Source organism: Mauremys reevesii, linkage group 2 (assembly GCF_016161935.1).
Source record: "Mauremys reevesii isolate NIE-2019 linkage group 2, ASM1616193v1, whole genome shotgun sequence".
In the NCBI taxonomy this organism is placed as follows: Eukaryota; Metazoa; Chordata; order Testudines; family Geoemydidae; genus Mauremys; species Mauremys reevesii.
In genome coordinates, this window is record NC_052624.1 from 146,148,387 (window position 1) to 146,171,148 (window position 22,762).

At 53.2% G+C, this 22,762-nt stretch overlaps 1 protein-coding gene across 2 annotated transcripts; it reads right to left on the bottom strand.

Annotated features, from left to right (window-relative positions):
* Positions 1-1,844: 1,844 nt before the first annotated feature.
* ARID5A (AT-rich interaction domain 5A) lies at positions 1,845-17,282 on the bottom strand. 2 transcript variants are annotated; one of them, XM_039524120.1, is made up of 7 exons: positions 17,170-17,282; positions 12,295-12,431; positions 8,337-8,526; positions 7,266-7,318; positions 5,156-5,253; positions 4,119-4,284; positions 1,845-3,607 (listed from the first exon to the last, which is right to left on the bottom strand). In XM_039524120.1, the coding sequence occupies exons 1-7, from the start codon at positions 17,171-17,173 to the stop codon at positions 2,054-2,056; spliced, it is 2,202 nt and encodes a 733-aa protein (XP_039380054.1). In that variant the 5' UTR covers positions 17,174-17,282; the 3' UTR covers positions 1,845-2,053. The 2 variants fall into 2 exon arrangements, with proteins under 2 accessions (XP_039380054.1, XP_039380053.1); XM_039524119.1 differs by lacking the exon at positions 17,170-17,282 and adding an exon at positions 12,981-13,403.
* Positions 17,283-22,762: the final 5,480 nt, after the last annotated feature.

A 22,762-nucleotide genomic window follows, 5' to 3' on the forward strand; every position in this document is an offset into this window, starting at 1 on the left:
AGGACTGGAGAGAAATGTAAAGTAAAATGGCAGGTGATTGTTTCTGCCACCTTTGTGTTGATGCTTTTCTTGCTTCCTTCCTCTTTTTTAGCCTCTGGCCACATAAGTCACAGCATCTTAGACTCAGGCCTGGCCTGGCCTAGAATTTAAAGGGGTGCTGTTAGCTAGAGGGGAGCTGAGACCATGTGAAGGTACAACTTGCCTTGTCTTGATTAGACTTTCAAAGGTGCTGGTTAGTCCAAGCCAGCTGACACGATCTGACACTGCACCTTTAAATCCTGGTCGAGCTGAAGCCTTGTGGGGGCAGATGCAGGTGAGCTGTGTAAGTTATATGTTGGTAAGCGGCTGTTTGAACTGGTGCAACACACACACACACACACAGAGAACAGAAACATCAGTCACACCACTTCAGACTCCTGGACACGCTCACCTCTGAAGTTGTCCCTGTACTCCCGAGAGCTCTGTGGGCCTGCGAAGTCCCCAAAGGCAGAGTTAGGCAGGACAGGACACTAGCTAGAATTCCTGGTGGGTCACTGAATTAGAGAAGAGGGTTTGTTTGAGGGAGCTGAACCAAGAGTTAGAAGGGAGAGTCCAGATATGCCCTTCGCCAACACTGCACAAGGGAAGGATGGCCAGAGGGACGGGCAGAAATTCCCATTACTAAGAGGCAGGAGGCATTTCAGTCGGAGCAGTAGTTTTGAACACGACACCACTTGCAGAAGCTGAGCAACCCCCAAGATCCCACAGCTGAGGTGGCAAAAAGTCTTAGTTTCCTGCCAACTTTAAGATTCTGCATCTTTAACCCTTTCAAGGCCTTGAACTTGCTCCCACTGAAGTCAGTGGACAGGTTTGGCATCAAAATGGACAGGAGCAGGAATCAGAATTTACATCTCCTTCCAGTCCCACCGGTGTGATTAACCCCGCTGAAGTCAGCGGAGTCGTACCAGCGCTTACACCCTAGGTGAGGGCAGGCAGAACCGTTTGCTGCTCATTCCTGCAGCAGCATCCAATCACCTTCTTTCAAGGTGGTGCCAACCTGTTCCCAAGAGAGCTATTCCTCACCAGCCCTGTACATACTGCCAGGTCAGCAGGTCCCTATCACATGTGCTTCGTTAAGTGACAATGCAATCACCACAAAGCATGCACTGTTTGCTTAGTATTGGGCACTCCTGATGGGCCTCTTCCTCCTCCCACCACACTCCCGGAGACCACAGAGACCCCAAAATCTACCCATTTTGCACCATCTTGGACCAGTTTTATTGTAGATACCTAGATGCTTCCAACCAGACCAACGCAGCCTTTGGAGAGATCCACAGGAACCTCCACAGACAGTGTCATGGGAGTAGCTTGGGAACGTCTCAAGCCATTTCAGGGTTCTGCAAAACCAATGGGTGTTTTAATTTCCCGCCCCCAATCCCCTGGAAATTTAAACCCAGGATTCCTGTCCTTGAGGCAACTCAACTGAAATAAACTTGCTCCGTTTTTAGATCAGAAGAACTAGTGCTCTGTAACATGGATCATAGAGCACCCCAAAAACACAGCTGGCATATTGGGATACCCTAGAAACAGTACTTGTTAGTACATTTGCATTTCTCCTCTCTCCCTGTCTTTACACTCCTATTTTCAGTCTTGCTATTAAGGAGCATGGACCGACAACATCCAAGTTCGCGCTGCACTTTGGAACCTACTTGTCTGAGCGACTACAAGGCGGATGGGGTCACCTCTGGCATTAAGAGGAATCTCCAGAACCTATTTTGCTCCCTTTTTTTTTTTAAACCCACAACATGTGTGTTGAAGTCCCCAGCGTACGATGTCAATTACAAATAAAGCTCAAAGATCAAGAGTAAAAATGATGTGGTCCAGGGCGTCCGTATATTCTCTTACTGCTTTGCAATACAAGGCCACGGGACAGGGGCAGCTCCAAAGGCGAGATGCAGCACAGCTGCAACTCCAGTGTTACTGAGTGTCCTACCCCTGAGCCATGGCTGGCTGAGACCCACTACCATCAGTAGAAACCCTCTCTCTCCACAAGGGACAGTGTCCACGCCAGTGGCTACAGCTTGTTGTTCCGGTGGAAGGTGGTCCCGTGGGGGGAGGCGTATGTTGGCTGATTGTGCCACGTCGAAACAGGGTATAGCCTGTGCCGCAGCGAGCTGTCGTAAGACGTAGGGTAGTGCACTAGGCTGGCAGCCAGTGGCCGGCAGAGGTCTGAGGATTGAGTAGAGGCAGCTAATAAGTGGCCTGGAAACGCAGGGATGACAAATGGGTTGACAGAGAGCGAAGGGATCAGTGGAGAGGACTGGCCCTTTAAATGGTCCGCGGGGCTGCCAAAGTTCACCGGGAACCTCAGCATAGTCCCTTTGTAACTGTCCTGCCCTGGCGCTGGGAAGCTGGGGTTTGGCACCACAGCCTGGGGCTTGGCCAGGCCCGGCTGGAGGCTCGGCGACTCGCCGCGCTTGTCCTTTGGCTCCACTCCCTTGACGAGAGGCGAGATGGCCTTTAGCTTCTTCCCATGAACAAAGCCCTCCTCCTCCAGACTGCGCTTGCTCCTCGGCCTGGGGCCCAGGGCAGGGCTGCCCACCTGGCTCTGTGGGATGGGCTGGATGAGCCCTCCATTCTTGGGTAGCTGGGGACTGGTCTTGGCAAAGCTGGCCATGGGTGGGACCCAGCAGCCTTTCACACTGGCGAAGGGAGAGCCTCTGCTCCCTGCAGAGCCACCTTTATAGAAGGCGGAGGGTCCCTGGCTGTCTCTGCTCCAGGAGGGCAGAGCCTGGCTCGCTTTGCTGCGCAGATCTTCTGGCTGCTCCACAGAACCCTCCGTACCCTCCTGCCTCTTCCGAGGGAGGCTGGCTTGCTGCAGGTCCTTGCCTGGCTGCTGATAGATGGAGAGAGACTCTGGGAAATCCTTGAAGCCACGAAAATACTCCATCGGGCCTCGTAGGGGGTGGCAGCTCACGGGTTTCAGAACCTCACTTCTGTACGTATGGATGTGGCCAGTGACGATGGCAGGAGCAGGGGAGAGGTGGTGCCCTGAACTCCCGTCCTCTGTCCTCGGAAATATCTGGCTGCTTCTGGGGCTCAGAGATCCCTTTGGGCATGGTGCCCCCTCCCCTTTCTTAGGAGGGTGACACACTTGGGCTGGGTCATTGGCATCATCCCCCTCTGGCACAGGGCTCCTTCCCTCTTTGCTCTGATGAATGACTGATGGCCTGTTGGAGTCGAGCTCTGGGCTGGGGCAGGAGAGCCCTGCAGACCTTGATTTCTTGCCTTCGGGGCAATGGCTCAGGTGTCTCTCATGACAGTGCAGGGATTCCGCCTTGCTCACTTGAGCCAGCAGCTTCTTCTTGGCCAAGGGAGACATGATGCCATGGTTCCCTTTGAAGTAGAAGCTGGAGAAGAGCCGTTTGCAGGCCTCGGAGCAGCTGTGGGCCCTGCAGTTGCTGTGGCAGCTCATGGACGGCTGGCTCTTGGCCAAGTCTTTGGTGTTCGAAATGGGGAGCCCCTCAGCTCGGTCTCCTGGCCGGCTCTGCTCGGGGCCATCCGTTACAGTCTCCCTGCCCCGTTTGGGAGCGGCAGAGGCATCCGGCTTCACCTTCTCAGGCAAAACCTACAACCCAAGGGATGGGAGCATGAGCGCTGGGAAAGGGCTGAGAACACTCCCGTGAGCAGGTTAGGGTCAGAGGGGGCCCGGGACACAGCCCCTGCTCATCTGCTAAATGCAGGCCGACCCCTGACCCGGATGAGCAGCTCCCCCATTCCTCAGCTGCTGTGGTAAGAGATCCCCATTCTAGCTGAACTTCTAATTACAGCTGTGTGGGTTCCAGATCCACCCACCTGTCAGAGTCCCCCCCAAAAGCCATGGGGAGCCAGCCCTCCAGCTCCCGCACTCCTTTGTTCTCTTCCCCCAGGCATCCAGCCACAGCCTCCTCCTCCCTGTTGTCCCCCAGCCCATTGCAGTTCTCTTCTCCCAGAGGCTTTTCTCCCTGCCCAGTCCCTCGCCCCAGCACAGCCAACAGTATCTCTCCTTGCAGCATGAGCACTGTCAGGAGCAATGGTCTGGAGGCTGCTGTCGAGAGGCCCTGAGGAGGGGGTGTCCCGGGCCTGGCCCAGTCCTGCACCTGGTCTCCGCTTTTCTCCTTCTTGACTCTCTTGCTCTTTTCGGCTGCGTCATCGCCCTGCTCCCCACGGGGCTCCCTGGAGACCTTGTACTGCTTCCGGGGCTTGGTGGGGGGCAGGGGCTTGTCATCCTCGCCCTTCAGGTGTCGCACGTACGGGAGGACCAGCCTGCAGGACAGAGAGGCCAAGTGCATGACTCAGGGACTGAGGCCCAGAGGATCCCAGTTCCACTGAGATGTGCAGGCCCTTCCCACCCTAACCATGACACACAGCAGAGGACTTGGCTGGGTCCGGGCAGAGCACAGCAGTGGCACTAGGCCCATGCAGCAGTACCCGTGTTCTTAGGAGGAAGCACCAGATTCCAGCCCTGCTACACCCTAGCAGGTGCAACCAGCATCCTCGGGGACCTGTATGTCCTCAGACAATTGGGCTGTAATAAACAACCCCTCCCGTCCCCGCCACCCCACTCTTCTCTGGTCCCTTCCATCGGAGGATCTCAAAATACCTCAAACGTGGCTGGGGGCATCCCTGCCACAGCCTGCAGAGTAAGAGCGGTACAATCCCCCATTTTACAGATGGGGAAACTCAGGGACAGAACAAAGGGGCAGGACTTGCCAGGGAACCCAGTTTACACATAGGGCGGGCACAAGGTGAGAAGCAGCAGATGCAGGCTGATGTTAACTGGAAGCCACTGATCTGGGGACCCAGGCCTGGAAGAGTGACTGAGGAGCAGGAGCTTCTGCTGCCTGCATGAGAGGCACAGCAACCTACTCAAACCTCATGTGCCACAGAGGGAGCAAGCCCCCCGCTGCGCTAGTCTGGGCTCAGCACCACAGACAGTGCCGGTCGCCAGGACAGACCTCACAGCCTGGCTGGCAGGGCGGACACTCAAACCGAGGCCTCAAAGGCAGCCGTCCGTGACCGGGAGCGGCTGCTCCTGGTGACACTGGCAGCTGGCTGAGGCGAGGCACTCCGGGCGGGCTGGCTGCTCTTCCTGTCTGTGCCCCAGGGCTGTGGCATGGGCAGGAGGGTTCCATACCTCTCGTAGTGCCTCCTGGTGCAGGTGGCCGCGCTGGTGCTTCCTGGGCTGCCTCCCAGCTCATCATACACGTTCTTCCAGAGGCGTCTTCCTGTGACCTGCAAAAGGAGGGGAGAATGAGCCCTACTGGGGACACTGTGTCCACAGCATCAAGGAGCACCTTGCGCAATGCGCCTGTGGGCAGCACCCTTATCCCAGCGATGTGCCACTGCTGCAGAGAAGGGAGAGGCCCTGCCAGCACAGGAAGCTGGGGTGCCTGAGCAGGGCTGGGGGCAGCGACAGCAGCTCCCCTCCAAAGCTGGGGGTTGGGGAGCACCCAAGGAGCTGACCACAGGTTCTGTGTTAGAGCTGGCACCTTTGGGCCTAGGCGCTCGGCCCTGCTGATGGATGCTCATTGCACTAACACCTGAGACTACATCCAGCCCTCCATGGAGCCTCACGACAGGGCCATGGCTGAGAACAGGACAGGCCAATGAGCACACAGATCACAGGCCACCTGTTGGGATCCGGCCTAAGGCTGTGACCATCACATTTTACAGCTGGGGAAACTGAGGCACAGCGCGACCATGGCACAGCTAGACCAGAACCCAGGCTTTCCAGTTCCAGTGCAGCGCTGGTGTACAAAGGCACAACCTGTCAGATCCAACGCGGGCCCGACCTCCTGCTGTCCTGCTTTGACCCCCAAGCCACCCTTCCCCTGCGCAGCAATCAGCACTGTGCTGCACTGGGGAGCCAGGAAAGAGTTAAGTGATGGGCACAGATGAGGCTAACTAGATCCATTCCCCTCATGCCGGGGGGGGTCAGCTGTAGGTAGGGTGACCAGATGTCCCGATTTTATAGGGACAGTCCCGATTTTTGGGTCTTTTTCTTCTATAGGCTCCTATTACCCCCCACCTCTGTCCCGATTTTTCACACTTGCTGTCTGGTCACCCTAGCTGTAGGCGGCAGGGCTTTTGGTCAACTTGCTGAAAATGCCACATGCTCCATTTTACTGGTGTCTGGAGCCGGAGAGCCCCTCTTGCGGGCTCCAGGCAGCCTCCCCTCCCCATGGAACTCCGCACAGGTGCTGGCGCCAGCAACTCGCATTGCTGCTGTTTGCAGGAACAGATGGGGCGACGGGGAGGAAATCAGCTGAGCCAAGCAAAGTGCCAACATGAAGGAAAATGTTCATTCTGCAGCAAAGTCCCCTCCCCCCCTCTGCCCGTTAAATCCACCAGGGACAGGAAGAGGCAGCAGGAGATGCCAGCACTGCTCTGCTCTGCTCAGAGAGATAAATCACCAGGTGCCTGGTTAACTCACTCATGCCCAGGAGCCTCGGCAGGGTGGGGCCCTTAAAGGGCCAGCTCCAGGACTCTGCACACCGCTCTTGCTCTGCGGGGCTGAGCAGGGTGGCAGGCGCCAGGTACCTTTCCCTTTCCCCCAAACTCTCTTGCTCTGGCTGCCGATGTCCCTCTGCCTTCAGGTCCAGCACTATGCTTTGCTTATTGCACTGCACCGTCTGTGCCAATCAGCAGCTGTGTGCGCTGTCCCTTGCTCCAGAACCTGAATCATGAGCTTCACCAAGACGACCCTGCCCCCTAACATGGTGGATTTGCTTGTTGCAGGGAGGCGTGAACCAGCTGGGACACCCCAGCGATACCATCTTTGCAGTTCTGCTGCAGAAGAGCCCAAAGGCAAGTCTACACCAGCCTACGAGCCCCTTCTCTTCGTTCCAAGCGGAGTCGCTGGGGCCGAGATCTGCACCAACAGCACAGTTTGGCCACCACAGCTTTGTGCAGTAGGGACCACCTTCAGCCCTCTGGGCATGAGTCTGGCTGGAAGCAATGGCCGTTCCACCTCGGCTGAGAGACTCTGGGAGGTCTCTTCCATGCCAAGGGGCCTGGAACATTGCAGCTGAGACCTGTTTGAACAGGAATTTGGCCACAGGCTAAGACAGTCCCCTATGAGCCTCTAAACCCTGTCCTGCTCCCAGCTGCTGCACATAGTAACAGATTTAGGCTCCAGAGGAAGTTGTGTCCCACTTTGCTAAAGAGGTGACCCTGCAACAAGGCAGCATAAGGGTGACGGCTGTGGAGTCCCGGCCCCAGTAATACAGTTCCACTCTTCTTACCAGCTCATATGCTCCCAGCTTCTCCACAGCTTTGTAGATCTTCCACAGGTTAACTAGACAAAGACAAGGAACAGGCAAGGAGTGAGGGTAGGTCACCGGGATAATGTTTCATGACCCCTGTGCCAAGGCACTACTCACCCCTCATCACCAGCAGCCCTGTCAGTGGGACTCTTGGGGGTCGTGTGAGAGGAGGCCCCACTGACTTTAATGGGAACTACAGGATGGGCCATCAGCAACATGACGCTGGGTTGTCAGTCAGGGCAGGGCTCCATACACAGGATGTATAGGGGGCACCACAGCCGTGTCATGCTGGGAGACCAGCTGCTGTGCTACCTTCCAGGGAGAGGTCAGTGCTGGGACACAGGGTGGCTTGGACAGGGCACTGCCACAAGGACGATTACCAGACTTATGGTCCCAGTGAGTACAGAGGTGCTGTCGCAAGGAAGCTGCCCACCCGCCCGAGGCCGCTGCTGGCATGGCCAAGGCGCTGGCAGAGATCAGAGCAGTACACTTCACCACACACAATGACTTTCTCCTCTTGCTCTCGGCCGTTAGCACCCCCCCTCCCCCCCCGCACAGGGCGCAGCATAGATAACACCCCCACCCATGCAGGGCCTGGGAAGGGGAGTTCTGGTCACTCAAAAAGCCACCCTTGAATTGTTGTGAGCCACCTGCATGAGGATCTCACTAGCAGCCACAGTTTGCTTCCTTTGGGCCACTGAGTGGTGCTAGTTGCTCATGGCGCTGGCAGGTTACTCAGCCAACAGGCCTGGGCCTGCCAGTCATGGAGGGAGAAATCACTGGCACTGTCCTGGGGTAGCCCCACCTTCCTGCCCCCAGTCTATGACTGGCTGTTACATGGATGTGGCAGCCTCTCACAGGCCAGCCCTGAAGAGCTGGCTGGCATGTCACTCCTGCACCCACTCCTGCACTGCCACCTGTGCTGGAAACCAGCAAAGGATTCGGGGACTCCCCCGCCCCGACCCCGGTCCCAAGACATGGTTATGAGCAGCCGAGCAGTAGGCTGTGGGAGGAGAAATGAGCGGATGAGCGCAAGGTGAGTGGACGCACTCTGCTTGAAGCCGAGATGAGGCACCCTCTCGATGGGGGTGTGACGGTCCTTCATGAACTTGTAGAGATTGACCAGGAAGGCCTGCTCCTCCTCCTTCTCCCTGCTCGATGCCTGCTCATCCCCCATCTCCTCCACCAGCCTCTTCTGCTCCTCTTCGGAGCTGGTGTCCGGCTTCAGTGCTGGCGAGTCCTGCGGAGAAACACAGCCAGGCAATCACCAACTGAGGCGGGGAAGTCAAAGGACAGAGAGGGAGGGGACCTGCCTCAGCTCATATAGACAGTCCATGGCAGAGCCAGGAATAGAACCTGGGAGTCCTGGCTCCCAGCCCCCACTCTATTCACTGGACCATGTTCCCTATCAGAGCCAGGAATTGTACCAGGAGTCCTGACTGCCAGGCCATTGCCACTCGGTCACCCAGCTTGTATGCGTTTGCCACACAGAGTCAGCTAAAGTCTTCCTGACTCCAGAGGAGACTGCATTTGTGTGGGGGGGGGACGATATTAATTCCTTAACCCTCCTAGATATGCACAGCTGAGGAGCAGCAGCAGCTCCCTCGGCCTAGCTCATGTTTGCTTCAGAACAGCTGTGCAGGCTGGAGTGCCAAGATCCAGGACCAGTTGCCCCCAGAGTCCCTCAGCAAGGAGAGGAACAATGCAAGGTCACTTACGGAATGGCAGGGATGATAAGAGAGTTACTGAAGCTTCGTATTTTCTTGCCTCTTTTCAACCTCATCTTGGACACCCCCAACACACATCTGCACGGCTCTGCCTGCTGGATACCCACTCGCAGTAGTGAACTGGGAGTCCGGACTCCTGGGTTCTACTCTCACCCGTGGGGTTTTCACAGAACGCCATGCTGCATTGTACCACTGCTCTAAATACCACTGAGAGGTGTTTTGTGGTTGGAGGTATTTTATTAGCTCCGGAGAGTAACAGACTTGTGCAACTAAAGAGTGAGAGCCAGAGTTTATTATTCTCCCGCCTGGGAAGGCAGCCAAGTTGGTCAGAGCACTGGAGCTGTGTGAGAACACGAGGAACAGCTTCCAGGAAAACAGAAGGGCAGAAATACTCGCTCTCATCCTCTCTCTCTCTCTCTCTCGGCTAAAAATGTTTCTCGTTTGTTTGTTCTACATTTTCCAGAGTTATAAAACTTGTTGCTATTTTTGGGCAAAGCAGCTGCTCAGCTCCCAGCACTTTTTCTTCTTTCTATTCTTTTAACTGCTTATGACAGACGTGTTATTTTAGCTGCTGAGCTATTTCTGGGCCTCCTTTTCCTTTTTTAAACCTCAGTGAATTCAGTGTGGGGGACTGTGTGTGAGCTGGAGTCCTGGCAATTCAAGGCCTCTGCCATAGGGCAAGTTTCTCAAACCCACTCAGCACCACCACAATCCACTCAGGCCTGCCCTGATGGGACAGACCTCTCCTCTAGGGCACGAGACACGCTTGTACACCATCCAGTCCTTGCCCACTCTGCTAAGCCTGCCCACTCAAGTTGGCTGTGGCAGTGGTTTCAGTGAAGTGGCCACCTGCCTGCTGGAAACCGGACTGAGTGAATGAATCACTTCACCAAACTCCTTTCACCAGAACAACACTCAGAGGGGAACAATTTTTCCTAGATTGGATCAATACTGGTGGCCTGGATGGCGAGAGGCATGGTCTGCCATTGCTGGTGACCCAAGACATCCAGTGCCATTTAATAGGAGCAGTGTTATGGACGGTGTGTCCCGCCTGGCTATCACAGCAGCTAGGCCCAGGGCAGGGGACTGCTGGGGACACTTTGTCTCTGGTCCCATCTTTAGCAATCACACCAGCCACCCAGTGCTGAGGACTCACACAATCTACACCCTTCACTCTCAGCACCATGGGGAAGGTCTCTTTTGTATCCATCCCATCTCTCTCCCCACCAAGATGGAAGTGGCAGGTGCCCCTTAGATGTGCCCACAAAGACACAAGACATCATATGTGAGTTTCCATAGTGCTTGGGGAGATAATGGATTGACAAGAACCAGTGTAACCCAACACTCGACCCAGGGAGGCTGTACGACTCACACCCACCCCATGGCTGCAACCTAGGATGACTTTAAATTGACAGCTGAAGTGGAAGAGGAGGTCACACCAGTCTCACGCAACAGTCCCATGGAAGGTTCTGTGGCCAGGAGGCCATGGAACAGGCCCCGTAGGCAGGCAGATGCCTACAAGCAACAGGAGGAGCAGAACTCACAACCTTCCACAATGGAGAAGCCACAGGCCTCTGGTGAGCTAAAGGGGCATCTTCCCCAAAACAGAGAACAGACACGCTTCCTATGGTCCACATGCTCCATGCAGTGACCTGCAGTGGGCTGGGCGCGTTCCTGCAGGCCTTTCACAGAGCAGCATGGGGCCACATGTACCCAGCAGCATACATGACTATGTAACATGCTCCATGCAGCCAGGGCAGCAATGCTCAGAGAGACAAAGGTGGACATGACTTTCCCGACTGTCCTTCACCCATTTCCCCCTCACTAATTCCTTGGCTCTGTGGCTCCCCTCTCCGTTTCACATGATGTGGGATGGACAATCTGAGCATCTGCTTTCTCTTTTGGGTTGTCACCATTCCTGGAAATGGTCTCAATTCCATAACTGTACCGATTATCCCAGAGGCCTGTAATGTGCCTTGCCCCAAAACACTCTCAGTGTCTCAGTTGCAGCCTGACCTCCGACACCCTGCTCCAGATAGTGCACACCTGTGTGTGCACACCAGCCATTTGTGTGCGCAAACTGAGCACCGGGCAGGTTTGCACGCCTAGGACTGCAGCGTCATCAGTAGTCTGTTCCACAACTGCTTCAGCAGCACAGGTTGCATTTGTCTGGAAGTTCAAGAGAACCCCTGAGTCTTATCTGCATCCAGCTGCCTCAATCAACAATCCCCTTCTATTTATGACAACCAAGTTCTGGGTCTTCTCTGTTGTAAGGGACACACCTTTGCTGCATGTTGCAGGTGTAAATAAGGGACTGATGCAGGTGCAAGTCAGCCCTGGCCACACAAACAGGCCCTATGCAGAATTCTGTAGTCACTCTATGGAATGGCTCCACATCGCGCCTCCACATTTCTAAGGAGCCTGGCAACTGAGGACAAGCTGAGGCAGCAGGTTATAAAGACGATGCACACACTCTCCCTCATAGTCCCTTCATCTCCATGTCACTCCTCAGCTGCCCCTCCTACCCTCTCCCCCTCATCCCTGTCCCTTTTCTTTCCCTTTAGCTGATTTTAAGAAAAAAAATCCTGGCACTAACTTGCCATTTGCCTCCATTCCACGGTTCACTCTGCTGGTGCATTCTACCCCTTCGCCCTGTGTCTGCCCTGCTCAGGTAGACAGCACTATCTCATTGCTTCCTTGTGCTCTGTCTTAGCCTGTCGGCTCTCATCAGGTACTTTGGGGCAGGTCCCCTCTCTCTGTTCTGGGGCTGTACACCGCCCAGCCCAACAAGGTCCCAGGCCAGGACTGGGGCACCTACGAGAATACAAATAAAACAACCCCTGGCAGCTCTTCCCTGGAGGCTTGACTTAAAAATTGGTTGTTTTTCCTTCATCTAGAATAAGAGTGAGACCAACCCAAAGTCTAGGGCTGTCTTTCAGTACAGACACCCAGAGCAGCCCCCATCAGGGTACGCTGGAACAGCGATGAACAGCCCTTAACAACTCTTTGCCATCAAGGGGAAGGAGAGAGATTCCCCCCGCATTAGGCTGCACAGGAATTTCAGCTGTTGTTCCTGGAGCATTGTTGTCAGTTGCTGACCAGTCGAACAGCAGTGCAGCTATGGACACAGGTACCCAAATAGCAAAATACACCTCGACAACATCCTTTGCCCACCTCTCAGAGGGTTCATGCACCCCATTCCCATCTCACGGAGAAGGCCGAGTGCCTCAAGAACCTCCAGTGGGAGACAAGGAGAGAACTTTGTGCTGTTCCTCACTCACCACCGGGTCCAGCGGGTCCACAGTGCTCTGGCTCCCCTCGGGTCCAGGCTTCACAGCATCAGCCTCTTCCACAGGCCCCGGCCCAGCAGCCTCCATTGTGGATGTCTTCTTCTTCCTCTTCCCTTTAAAGCTGAGTGCTGTGGCCAAGGGAGAAGATGGAGAAACCATTGAGAAACAAAAGGCCCAAACAATCATGCAAATCAAGGGGAGGTTCTCGCCATACTCTGCACACATGCTGCAGAGTGAGACACCAGCACTCCTTGGCAGCCCAGACAGATGCACGTACTAGGGAATACGTGTGATCAGTCCCTCAAATGCTACAGGGCCCCACTTTCCAGCATCAGTAATCCAACCTTCCCTCCCCTCAAACGCAGGGCGCAGAGCTGGAGCTGGAGCCAGACTCCCCAGTCCAAGCCTCTCCAATGGATGGAGACCTGGATGGCCAGATCTGCACAGCCCTGAACTCGGGGAACAGCCGGGTCTCTCAGGATTTCATGCTTGGGCCCATGGTTCATTGCTACACACCACCCTTTCTGAGGGAGGTCCCAGCTCTGCACAGGGGGCCAGGCCCCAGCTGAGCCCAATCAGAACTCCAGAGAGGGACACTCTTCAGCCTTGGCCATGCCAGAGGGACCTACTACCCTGGACTGGGCCTGAGGACAGGCAGGCTTTCCAAGAACAGAGACCTCTGTGACGCAGGTAGCTGCCTTGCTTCCTGTTCAGAGACATGCCGTGTTTGTCAACAGCTCCTGACGGTGGGCCGTCTGGCCACTGCTTTCGCTTTCAGGGTGGCTTCCTGGAGCCGTGGGAGCCAGTGCAGTGCTGTGAACGCTTCCCCACCTCAGCCACATCCGTTCCTGCCAGACGCTCGGCTAACTGCCTCTGGCAGGTGGCTCACTCTCCCTCCAGTTGCTGAGGAGGGATGGGAAATCCCCCCAGCCCCAGCGAGCAAGTGGAGAGATCCTTCCACTTCCCCACCTGAGACAACGCAAGACATGGGGACCTGACTTAGGTCTACTGCAGCGCCTGACCACTCCTGCTACTCCTGCCCTGTCGAACCCCCCACCCCTCAGGTTCTTCAACAAGAGCCCATAGACAGCGAGAGCCGGGTAGAGGCCACCTCCCTCCACTGCCCAGCAGTTAAATAAATAGTCCTCACCAGTTCTCACCTGGCTCGTAGAAGAATCCCAACCCCTCCAAGTCAGTACGGGGGTACAGCTGGGCAGACTGCCCTGCACTGTCCCCATTAGGCCTAATGCAAACATTTGGGTTTATGCTGCTGCTAATCCAGCCCAAAAGTAACGGACAATTGAACAATTACAAAAAAGCACACCCACCCCCGACCAGAGAGACAGCGGGAAACTCCTGCCCAAAGGCCAGGCCAAGGGAAGCACAGCCGGGACACTGTAAGAGGTGTAATTACTGTAGCATCTAGAGGCCTCACTGAGATCAGGGCCCCACCATGCTCGGTGCTACACAGACACCTACCTGACCTGAAGAGTTCACAATCTAAATTGAGAGAGGGGAAACTGAGGCACTGAGCAGAGATGTGACTTGGCTACGATCACACAGCAGGACAGTGGCAGCGCAAGGTTCTAGTGTCAAGTTCCAGTCCTGAGGCCTCTCCTGAGGGGGGTCCCTGATTGCCATAGTGGGTACTGCACGGAGGCCACTCTGTCAAAACCTGGGACGTAGCTTGTCTTTGGCTGTGGTTCAGTAAGCAACCTTGCGGAGCAACTCCCACACTACACAATGTTTCTGGAAATGAGGGGCTTGGAATGGTGCATGATCTGCTGTGAACTCAGGGCAGAGGCTCCACCCCACCTTTCTGCTCTTGTGCGATTCATTCCACATTGCATAACTGCTTAATATAGATTCTGTTTACACAACAAGGAAGGAAGAGAAACAAACAAACAAAAAACCCCTCCTACTCTGCACTTCTGCTAATGCCAGAGCCCGAATGAGCAACATCTGTCGGGCCGAGGTCACCCACTACTCCAACAAACCCCGTCTCCAAGCTGAGGGGAGGGCAGTTCGGAACCAGAACCGGTGGATCAGAACCGGGCCACATCAGTCTCTCCTTCTGAAGCTGGTGAAATATCCACCTCTCCTTCTAGAGCTTTTCAAATAACAAGGGCTGATCTGTTCCCAAGGCTCAGCCCCTCAGCCTACTCCAGTTCGTGTTTGCTGTGTGTCGTTCTCAGCCCCACGGGGTCAGCGAGCTCATAAAATGCTTTCACATACTGTACAAAGGGGAGAGAAAACTGGCCGGTTTAATGTTCTCTGGGCATGAGATCACCACGCACGGCAGCCAAAACAAGCCCGGCTTCTGAGAGGATTACTGGACATGATGACAACTTTGGGAAACAGAGCAGAGAACAGCTTGAGTCTTTTACCCAGCTTATGGCAGGAGCCACTATGGGGGAGGGAGGAAGGCTGAGAGTCAACCCCCCACCCCGCAACTGCCTGGGCTCATCAACATGGCACAGAGAACAGGCATGGAGAGGAAGGGACAAAGACACCTGAACCCCTCACTGACAGCAAGAGCACAACTCCCAATAAACAAAGGAGTCAAGTGCAGGTGTTTTTGTTAATTACAAAGCAAGCCGAATACCATTAATTAGGGAGTTCTCCTAACAGTTATACTGGATGGATCATGGCTTGTTGACAAGCTGTGCCCTCCTCTCCTTATATAAACAGGGCAGACCCCTGCTCCTGCTGACATTGGAGACATCAGAGAGGTTGCATATGGAGGAGTGAAAGCACAACTTGGCTCATGCCACATGTAGGAATCTGCCCCTCTGCTCTGCAGAGTCCTGCTGCTCCCGCTTCATTCTTCCTATGCAGATCCCAGCAGTTGTTCCTCCCCTCCCCCGCATTTCCTATCCTGAGGATCCAGTATGATACTGTTCTTTGTTTCATGCCAGTTGGGATGCGTCTTATCTGGGTTGCAACACTGAAAAGCACCTGTTTATTTGCAAGGCAGCTGTGCAGGACCCTGATTGGCAGTTTTATTGGGATGGCAAAGTGCCTGTTTTGGGGCTGCCCTTCTGCGCAGTTGGGGGCTCACACAGTTTACGCTCTGCCAGCACCCTCCTCTCACCAGTCCAGAGAGGAGAGCTGGCCATGCTGTTCTAAATCAGTTCTTTATCCTCCCATCATTAGTGGATTAATGTCAATACCACAGCATCACATGTGATGGGGCAGTATCATAACCACCATTTTACAGGTGGGGAAACTGAGGCACGGAATGGGGAAGGGAGGGACTCACCCAAGGTCGCACAATGGCAGAGCAAGGAATAGAAGCCAGTTCTCCAGGCTCTGACCCCTGTGCTTCAGCCATGAGATTACCCTGCTACAAAAAGAAACCTTAAACCAAAAGCAACCCAACCTTGCTAACAAATCAAAGACTCAGTACAAACAAGAGTGAGAGCGAGAAACCAGCAGGGCGCCAATGCCAGCAAGGCAGAAAGTGCAGCAAATCCATTCCCAAACTTCAGGGAATCACAGAAATTAGAGATGGCAATGACCCATGAGCTCATCTAAATCCTACCCAAGGGGGCAGCAGGGGGTGCTCAACCTCATACATATTCCAGTGCATAGAGAAAGGAAGAGCGCGTTAACTCAATCCCCAAGGAAAGACGACTCCAATCTAATCCGGAACAGCAGAGTCCTCTGGTATTTTGGATTTTTGGTTCTGCCTTTGCCAACAGTGACAGTGGATGTTTGTATTTCACAGCAGCAATCTGCAATTTCCAGAGTCACACACACGCCCACTGCTGAACATTTCTCCTGTTCACACTAACTACCAAGGTATGTGTGAGTGTATGTCCTCTGGTGAGGGGCAAATGGGAATAGCTTCGCTTCACTCCACTACACTGCCGTACTGGTTTGGAAGAAAAAAAAAAGTGTTCTTGAAAAGGTCAAAGCATTTCTTGGCTCGGAAGGAGGGGCCGTTAGCATCTTCAAAGTACAAGCGTGAGCCGCTTTCGGGAAATGACAGAGTACAATGGAACCCGAATTCTGCGTACACACTGTACAATACCTCCGCTTAACCCTTTGGAGGCCGTGACGGGGAAGGGGAAAAACAGGCAGATTCTTCTGGGAACCAAAGAGAGAGAGAAAAGAAAGAAGCTGTTGCTGACAGCTGTCACAACAAATTAGCTGAGCCCAGCTAAAGATCACAAACCACAACAGGAAGTGGGATGCCAGAACCCGACGCAGCGCTGAAATTTACCAACTAGAAAGAAAAGTGTATTTCGAGATAAAAAGTGACTGGGAAGCCCCCTGCAGCCAGAAACTTTTGAGAGAAGGAGAAAAAAAAACCACCCTCCCTCCCCCCTCCCGCCTGAAGAACCTGCAGCCTAAGACAACAGGGGCCCGGCTCCGGCCGTGTGAACAGGACTGGGCGGCTGCCGGCGAGCCCCGGCTCTCTCCGAGCCCAGACCCCGTTGCCGGGCAGGGCATCGGGGGCGCGCTGCAGGATTTACCATCACCGGGGTCGGAAGCCGGCTCCCGCCCCAACCCCGAACCGCTCGCGGCTCCTGGGGCGCAGCCCCCCTCCCCGCCTGCCCCCCAACTCACCCCCCTGCCCGCGCCCCCCCGATTTACCCCTGCCAGCCCGCCCCAACTTACCCTCCCCGGCAGCCCGCCCCCGATTTACCCCTGCCAGCCGCAACTTACCCTCCCGGCAGCCCGGACCCCCGATTTACCCCCTGCCAGCCCGCCCCCAACTTATACCCCCGCCAGCGCAGCCCCCGCCTCACCGTCCCCGACAGCCCACCCCAACTTACACCCCCGCCAGCCCGGCCCCCCAACTTACACCCCCCGCCGGGACACGCTGCCCGGCCAAGCCCCGGCAGGGCTGTTTCTTACCCATCGCCCGCAGCGCCGCGGCCTTAGTGCCCGCCCGGCCCCCACGCCGCCACCCGCCCCATGCGAGACTCCGGAGTGTCCGGGCTGAGAGGCAGCAACTCGCCCCCCTCGCGGGCCTGGCGCCCTGCCCCGCCCCGCCCCGCCGATTGGGCAGGGGTAGCCGGGGGGCGCGGCCGATAGGAGAAGAGCGCAGTCAGTTAAGGGCTAGGCCCGCCCCGCGCAGCTCGGACCCCTGGGAGTTGTAGTTGGCCCTGGGTGCGCGGCTGGTTTGCCGCGCGCCGCTCTGCCCGCCCGTCCGTCCCGCGCGCCGCTCCCCTCAGACTCCTGTCTTAGTCCGGAGTGACACCGGTATAACCGTTCACACCACTAGGGTTCTCCTGGTTTGACGCCGGTGTAACGGAGAGGAGCTGTGGCGGGGAGAGCCGGCTAACGCGCGAACACCCTGGACGGAAAGGCGGCCCCACCGAGAGAGCCCCTCACCTGTGAGGTTCCGTGGGGCCGACCCTGGCTGCGCCCCCGCGGGCCAGGGCTGTATCGCCGAGGCGTGTCCTGCAGGGGAAGGGAAGTCCGAGCGGCTTTGCTTGGGGAGAAGTGCCAGGCCAGGCTCGTTCAGGGAGCGCCTAGCACCAAAACTCAGTTGCCCCTAGCAGGGCGTGACTAGCAGGTGAGACTGGGGGACTGTCCCTAGTGTTAAGAGAGAGTTACAAAACCAGAGGCTCCTTTCAAGTGCCTGGAAAGCAATGCCAGCCCTGGCGCTGACTTCAGTGGGCTGTGGCTCAGGCCCCTGGAGGCATTGGCTCTGTTTAAAATGCTTCCTCGCTGGAGCTGGATACCTCTGTCCATCCTGAAGCACTGGGTCTGCCATTCCTCTGTTGTTGTGGTTCAAGCCTGTTTCAAGTCTCCGCTTTCCATGCCCAGGTGTTTGTGCCTAGCCCATTGGTAGCGTTACATTCTGTAAATGCATTTGCCCTTTTTTCCCTGGCTTCTGCTACCTTGTGGTGAGGACTTTATTTAAAATAAACGAGTGATGTACAATAGTGGGGAATGGGGTTTAATAGGCCAGCTTTTGAATCACACGCTCAAATGGCAACTAGTGAGGAGCACTTAACCCGGAAAAATGGGAAGACTTAAAATAAGGGTTCATTGGGTGGAAACAAAAAACGAATTGATTTTAGCCTGTGCTCAAATGATCCACTAACCCACATGGCACAACCGGTGGAGTGACTAGGGGATCTCAGGTTGCGGGAGCCTGTTATACAGTGTTGCTAAAATGCATTGTAACATTCTGGAGTTTTGCAATGATCTTTAAATTGCCTCCTAATCTCTGTTCTGAAAGAACATAGCAATTCACTGCAGAAGCTTTATTGCTTTCACAGTGGTAGCTGCTGCAGTTTAAAAAAAGTACATTTCAAAATAAAAAATCTAAGCAGTAATGATGCAGGTAGGTCTGAGGCTAGGTTTCCACTTCAAAGTTTTGCCAGCATTGCTATTTGAGTTTTCATGACATTGCTGTGCCAACAAAAGCCCTCGTATAGTCTCAGTTATACTGGCAAAAAGTGCTTTTGCCGTGGAAGCTTATTTTGCTCAGGGAACTGGTATAAACTATGCCACCAACCCCCCCCCCCTTTTTTTTTTTGGCCAGTATAAACTGAGTCTCCACTAAGAGAGACTGCTGGTCTGCCTATACCAGCCATGCTTTGAAATGTGGCCACATCCTGAACAAGCACCTGGCTGAATCTGGTGAAGGGAAGGGTAAGGTGAGTGTCACAGTCAGGGATAAACTTGAAAAGGCTGTGATGATGGGGCAAAGCGGTGGGAGGACAGCCTGCTTTATATAACATTCCAGCTATGATTGGACTGTTGTCTCACATTTTGTTGTGTTACTGTCATTGCAAAAACTTAAAAGGAAAGGGTTGCATTATTTCCTTTCTTTTATGAAAAAACAGGAAACTGGAGTTGTGCTCCTCAGTGCAATAGCACAGGAGAGGTGGGGGAGGCTGGAAAAATATTCAACTATATTGTTGTAACTGATCAGAGAGAAAGGACAGCACAGGAAGGGCTGTGGTGTAAGGTACAGTGCATGATTCATTCTTTTTATGACTTCCTTCTCTTGGTTCAAATAACCCCATCCAAGAAACTTTCCTACAATAATCCCCCAATGAGTTGATAAGATACATAGACATAGAGCTAGAGCTAGTGACAGAGACAGAGAGATGGGGCTTGATTTTCTGTAGTGCTGCACACCTGAAGCTCCAAGTGAAGCCAATAGGAGAGGTATCTGCTCAGTGCTACTGAACATCTGGTCCCTAGATGACCTAGATAGTACATGATGGGTAATGTGGGATATAGGTTTTGTTGGACTGAGGCTGGCCACATTACTCATGTGAGGCAATGCAGCTGAATACAATGGTTCTGCAATTCATTACATGGTTCCTCAATTTATTATGAGTCCAGTCCTGCTGTGTGACCTCAATTCATATTGATATTACTAGGAGTTAAGGCAGTCAGTACCTTGCAGGATTGGGCATTACAGTATGTGAGTATCATCCACATGTATGAGATTAGATAAAGAGAGGATGAGTGAGGTCCAGTCCCTAGAAAAGCCACATAGAATTAACTATCTAGCCATGCGGGGACTCAAGCTAAGGATTTACTGGAATTTGATCTCTGACTGGCACAGAAGGCACTATCAGTAAAATATCGCCTGGTGTTATACATAGTGATTGTGATTATATGTATTGCCCAGAGCCATAGCTATTCAAAAAATATAATCACTGACAGTTTTATTTGGCTTCATAAGGCAGTGGGATGTAAAACTGAATTAGCAGAGATCTCTGTCTGAGGAGGGGTGTGGGGTAAGAATGGGATAATGTAATAAGTTAACTGTTAGAAATGGATGAATTTACGGTACTCTGAATACTGTAGGACTTGAACTGAGAGCTACATCATCTGAGAGAGAGTCTGTATTGTCTGATGGAGAAGATGGTGGTTTCATGCCTGAGTGTTAACTATTCTATTAATATAATAAAAATTAATGAAGCCTTGTGCGTACATGGGGTTTACAGCTTCCAAAGGATGTGGAGATGTAAATTAATTGGAGACACTGTGGTGAGAAAGCTAATATAGGGCTTGATCCAAACCCACTGAAGTCAATTGATTGACTTTCACTGATTTGATTGGACTTTGAATCTAGGCCATATTGGATAATTGTATCTTTCACTCTGTATTCTGTCCTTCTGTCTGGAATAGCTGGATTGGTTTCCAGGCCACAAAACAGCTCTTGCTGGGCTTTTGTGATCACAATCAGTGTTGTTTAATCTCAGCCAAGCACTGAGATCTTAGAGCAGAGGGGATGGTTTCCCATGCCTAAACCTCAACTTTGAAATACCTGGACTCCTAGGAATCTCAGGCTTGAATACCAGTGGGACTGAGTCACCCTTTCCTCCTACATGTGTGAATTTCCTTTCCATTTGTTATGTGAGTGTGTTTAGGACAAGACCTTGTTTCGGTGGCTCTTTTCAGTAATAACCTAACTCGGTATTTATACTGTGCTTGTTGCTGTAGTATTTGAACAACCAATAACAATGCAGCTTGGCATGGATAGAGGGCCCTTTATCCAAACAAAATTGAACCAAGCCAATCTCAGGGTGTGGGGAGCCCCTGGATGAAATACCTTCCTGTATGATGTGAAAGAAGATATGAGGGGCTAGCAGTTACAGTCATGCTGTAAACCACCAACTGCAGGCTATATTTCTGCCCAGATGGGCTGAGCCCTTGTTATGCTCCTGAAAAGGGTTCCTGCAAAGTGCTGATCTTAAGACCAGTCCCTCGCAAGTCCCTGCATGATGTTTTCCTACTCCTGGGGGTTTGTTGTCATTTCTGTTTGAGTTAAAGCTCCACCATGAATATTATTTAAATACATCTCCTGTGCAATGAGAGGCTAAACCTGTCCTCTCCTCTGCATCCATGGAGACACCTCTGCTGCTGTTCTCCTGCAAAGGTGCTGTGGTTGGGGTGCACAACCCCTGCATAGCACAGAGGTGCCAACCCCAACTTTACAGGGACTCTGCACAGCAGTTGGCAGAGGGAGGGGCAGCACCAGAGTGTCCATAGGGGCATGGATTGTTTATCCATCCATTTATTCATCAAGCCATCCATCCACAGAAGGATCCTTCCTTCCATCCATAGGAAGATAGATCCATCCATCCCACACAGCAGCACGGTATCTGAATGCATCACAAGAAAATTAACTGGTAATGTATCCTCCCTCTGCTAAGATCACATTAGGGGGCTCAGGGAAGTTTCTGGGGCTGGCATAAAGAAGCCTTCATGCATGTCCTTCTCTTTCTCCCTCTTCCCCCTTATGTATCTCCTTAGCACCTGCCCCAGCTACTTGAGGTGGGTGCTGGATGGAGGATGTAGCTCTCAATACTCAGAAGCCTGCAGTTTGCTTTTCAGAGCTGCCCTGTTCCTTTAATGCAGATATACTACATTTCCCAGAATGCAGTGCTCATAAAGGAGGCGGTGTCAGCCTTTGAAAAACACATGAGTGTAATTTCTCGTTAAAAAAAGAAGAAGAATCAAAGCATCAAGCGTCATGTCTAGGAATAGAACGGGAGCATTGCCAAATTATTACAGAAGATGAGTAATCCACTTAAGTCATTCCTCTAAACACCATTCCTTGTAAGAGAATTAAAATATCAGCTTACATCACCAAGTGCAGCTCTTAGCCTGGATGAGATGTGCATACACAATGTGAAAATGTTACACTGGGATTGCAAATCATGAGTAAGATCTGGAGGGCAAATGAATGGCTCATTCAGGATACAGATTTCAGAGCAAAATATGTGCTCACTTCCAAGCAGTAACAGCTGGACATAAAAAAACAGATGAGAGATCCACAACTCAGGGAGAAATTAGACAGTGGCTTAAAATAATTAAAAATATGTTTATATTGCCTCTTCTCTTGGCGTTTTGGAGACCTGCACCGGGTTTTGTAATTAACAAGGACAAAGGCCACAAGAAGCTGAGGGTGAGTTAGCTCAGAGGCAAATAACTTTTAGCATTTACAGAGCACTTTTCATCACCAACCTAAAGCATTTCAAGGTCTGTTTCATCATTAGTCCCAACTTTACAGATGGGGAAACCAAGTCATTTGGGGGGAGGGATAACTCAGTGGTTTGAGCATTGGCTTGCTAAACTCAGGGGTGTGAGCTCAATCCTTGAGGGGGCCATTTAGGGCAAAAATTGGAGATTGGTCCTACTTTGAGCAGGGGGTTGGGACTAGATACCTCCTGAGGTCCCTTCCAACCCTGATATTCTATGAACACAGAAATATTTTGCTCCAGGTCAAAAATCAGCAGAGCCAGGACTAGAACTTACACCTTCACAACCCCTGTTTGGTGCCTCATGCTGTTGCTTCTTACAGTATAGCTGGGTGAATAGAGCAAAAAAAGTCTTTGTGGATATACTTTGGATTCAAGCTCTCCACTATGCACCTTACTGGTGTGCACTAGTGCCCCTAAGTCACAAATGTTCAGGCCAGCAAGTCTCACTCTCACCCCTGTTGTCAGAAAGCAAAAGCCTTGTGAAT

Bases quoted from the DNA above. Each gene is read 5' to 3' on its own strand.
- ARID5A (XM_039524119.1), bottom strand. From the start codon at position 13,023: ATGTCTCTGAACAGGAAGCAAGGCAGCTACCTGCGTCACAGAG. The intron at 5,254-7,265 runs GTAAGAAGAGTG...CTCCTTTTGCAG, and splicing joins AGCTGGGAGCATATGAGCTG to GTCACAGGAAGACGCCTCTG. The intron at 4,285-5,155 runs GTATGGAACCCT...TCTGTCCTGCAG, and splicing joins ACCAGGAGGCACTACGAGAG to GCTGGTCCTCCCGTACGTGC.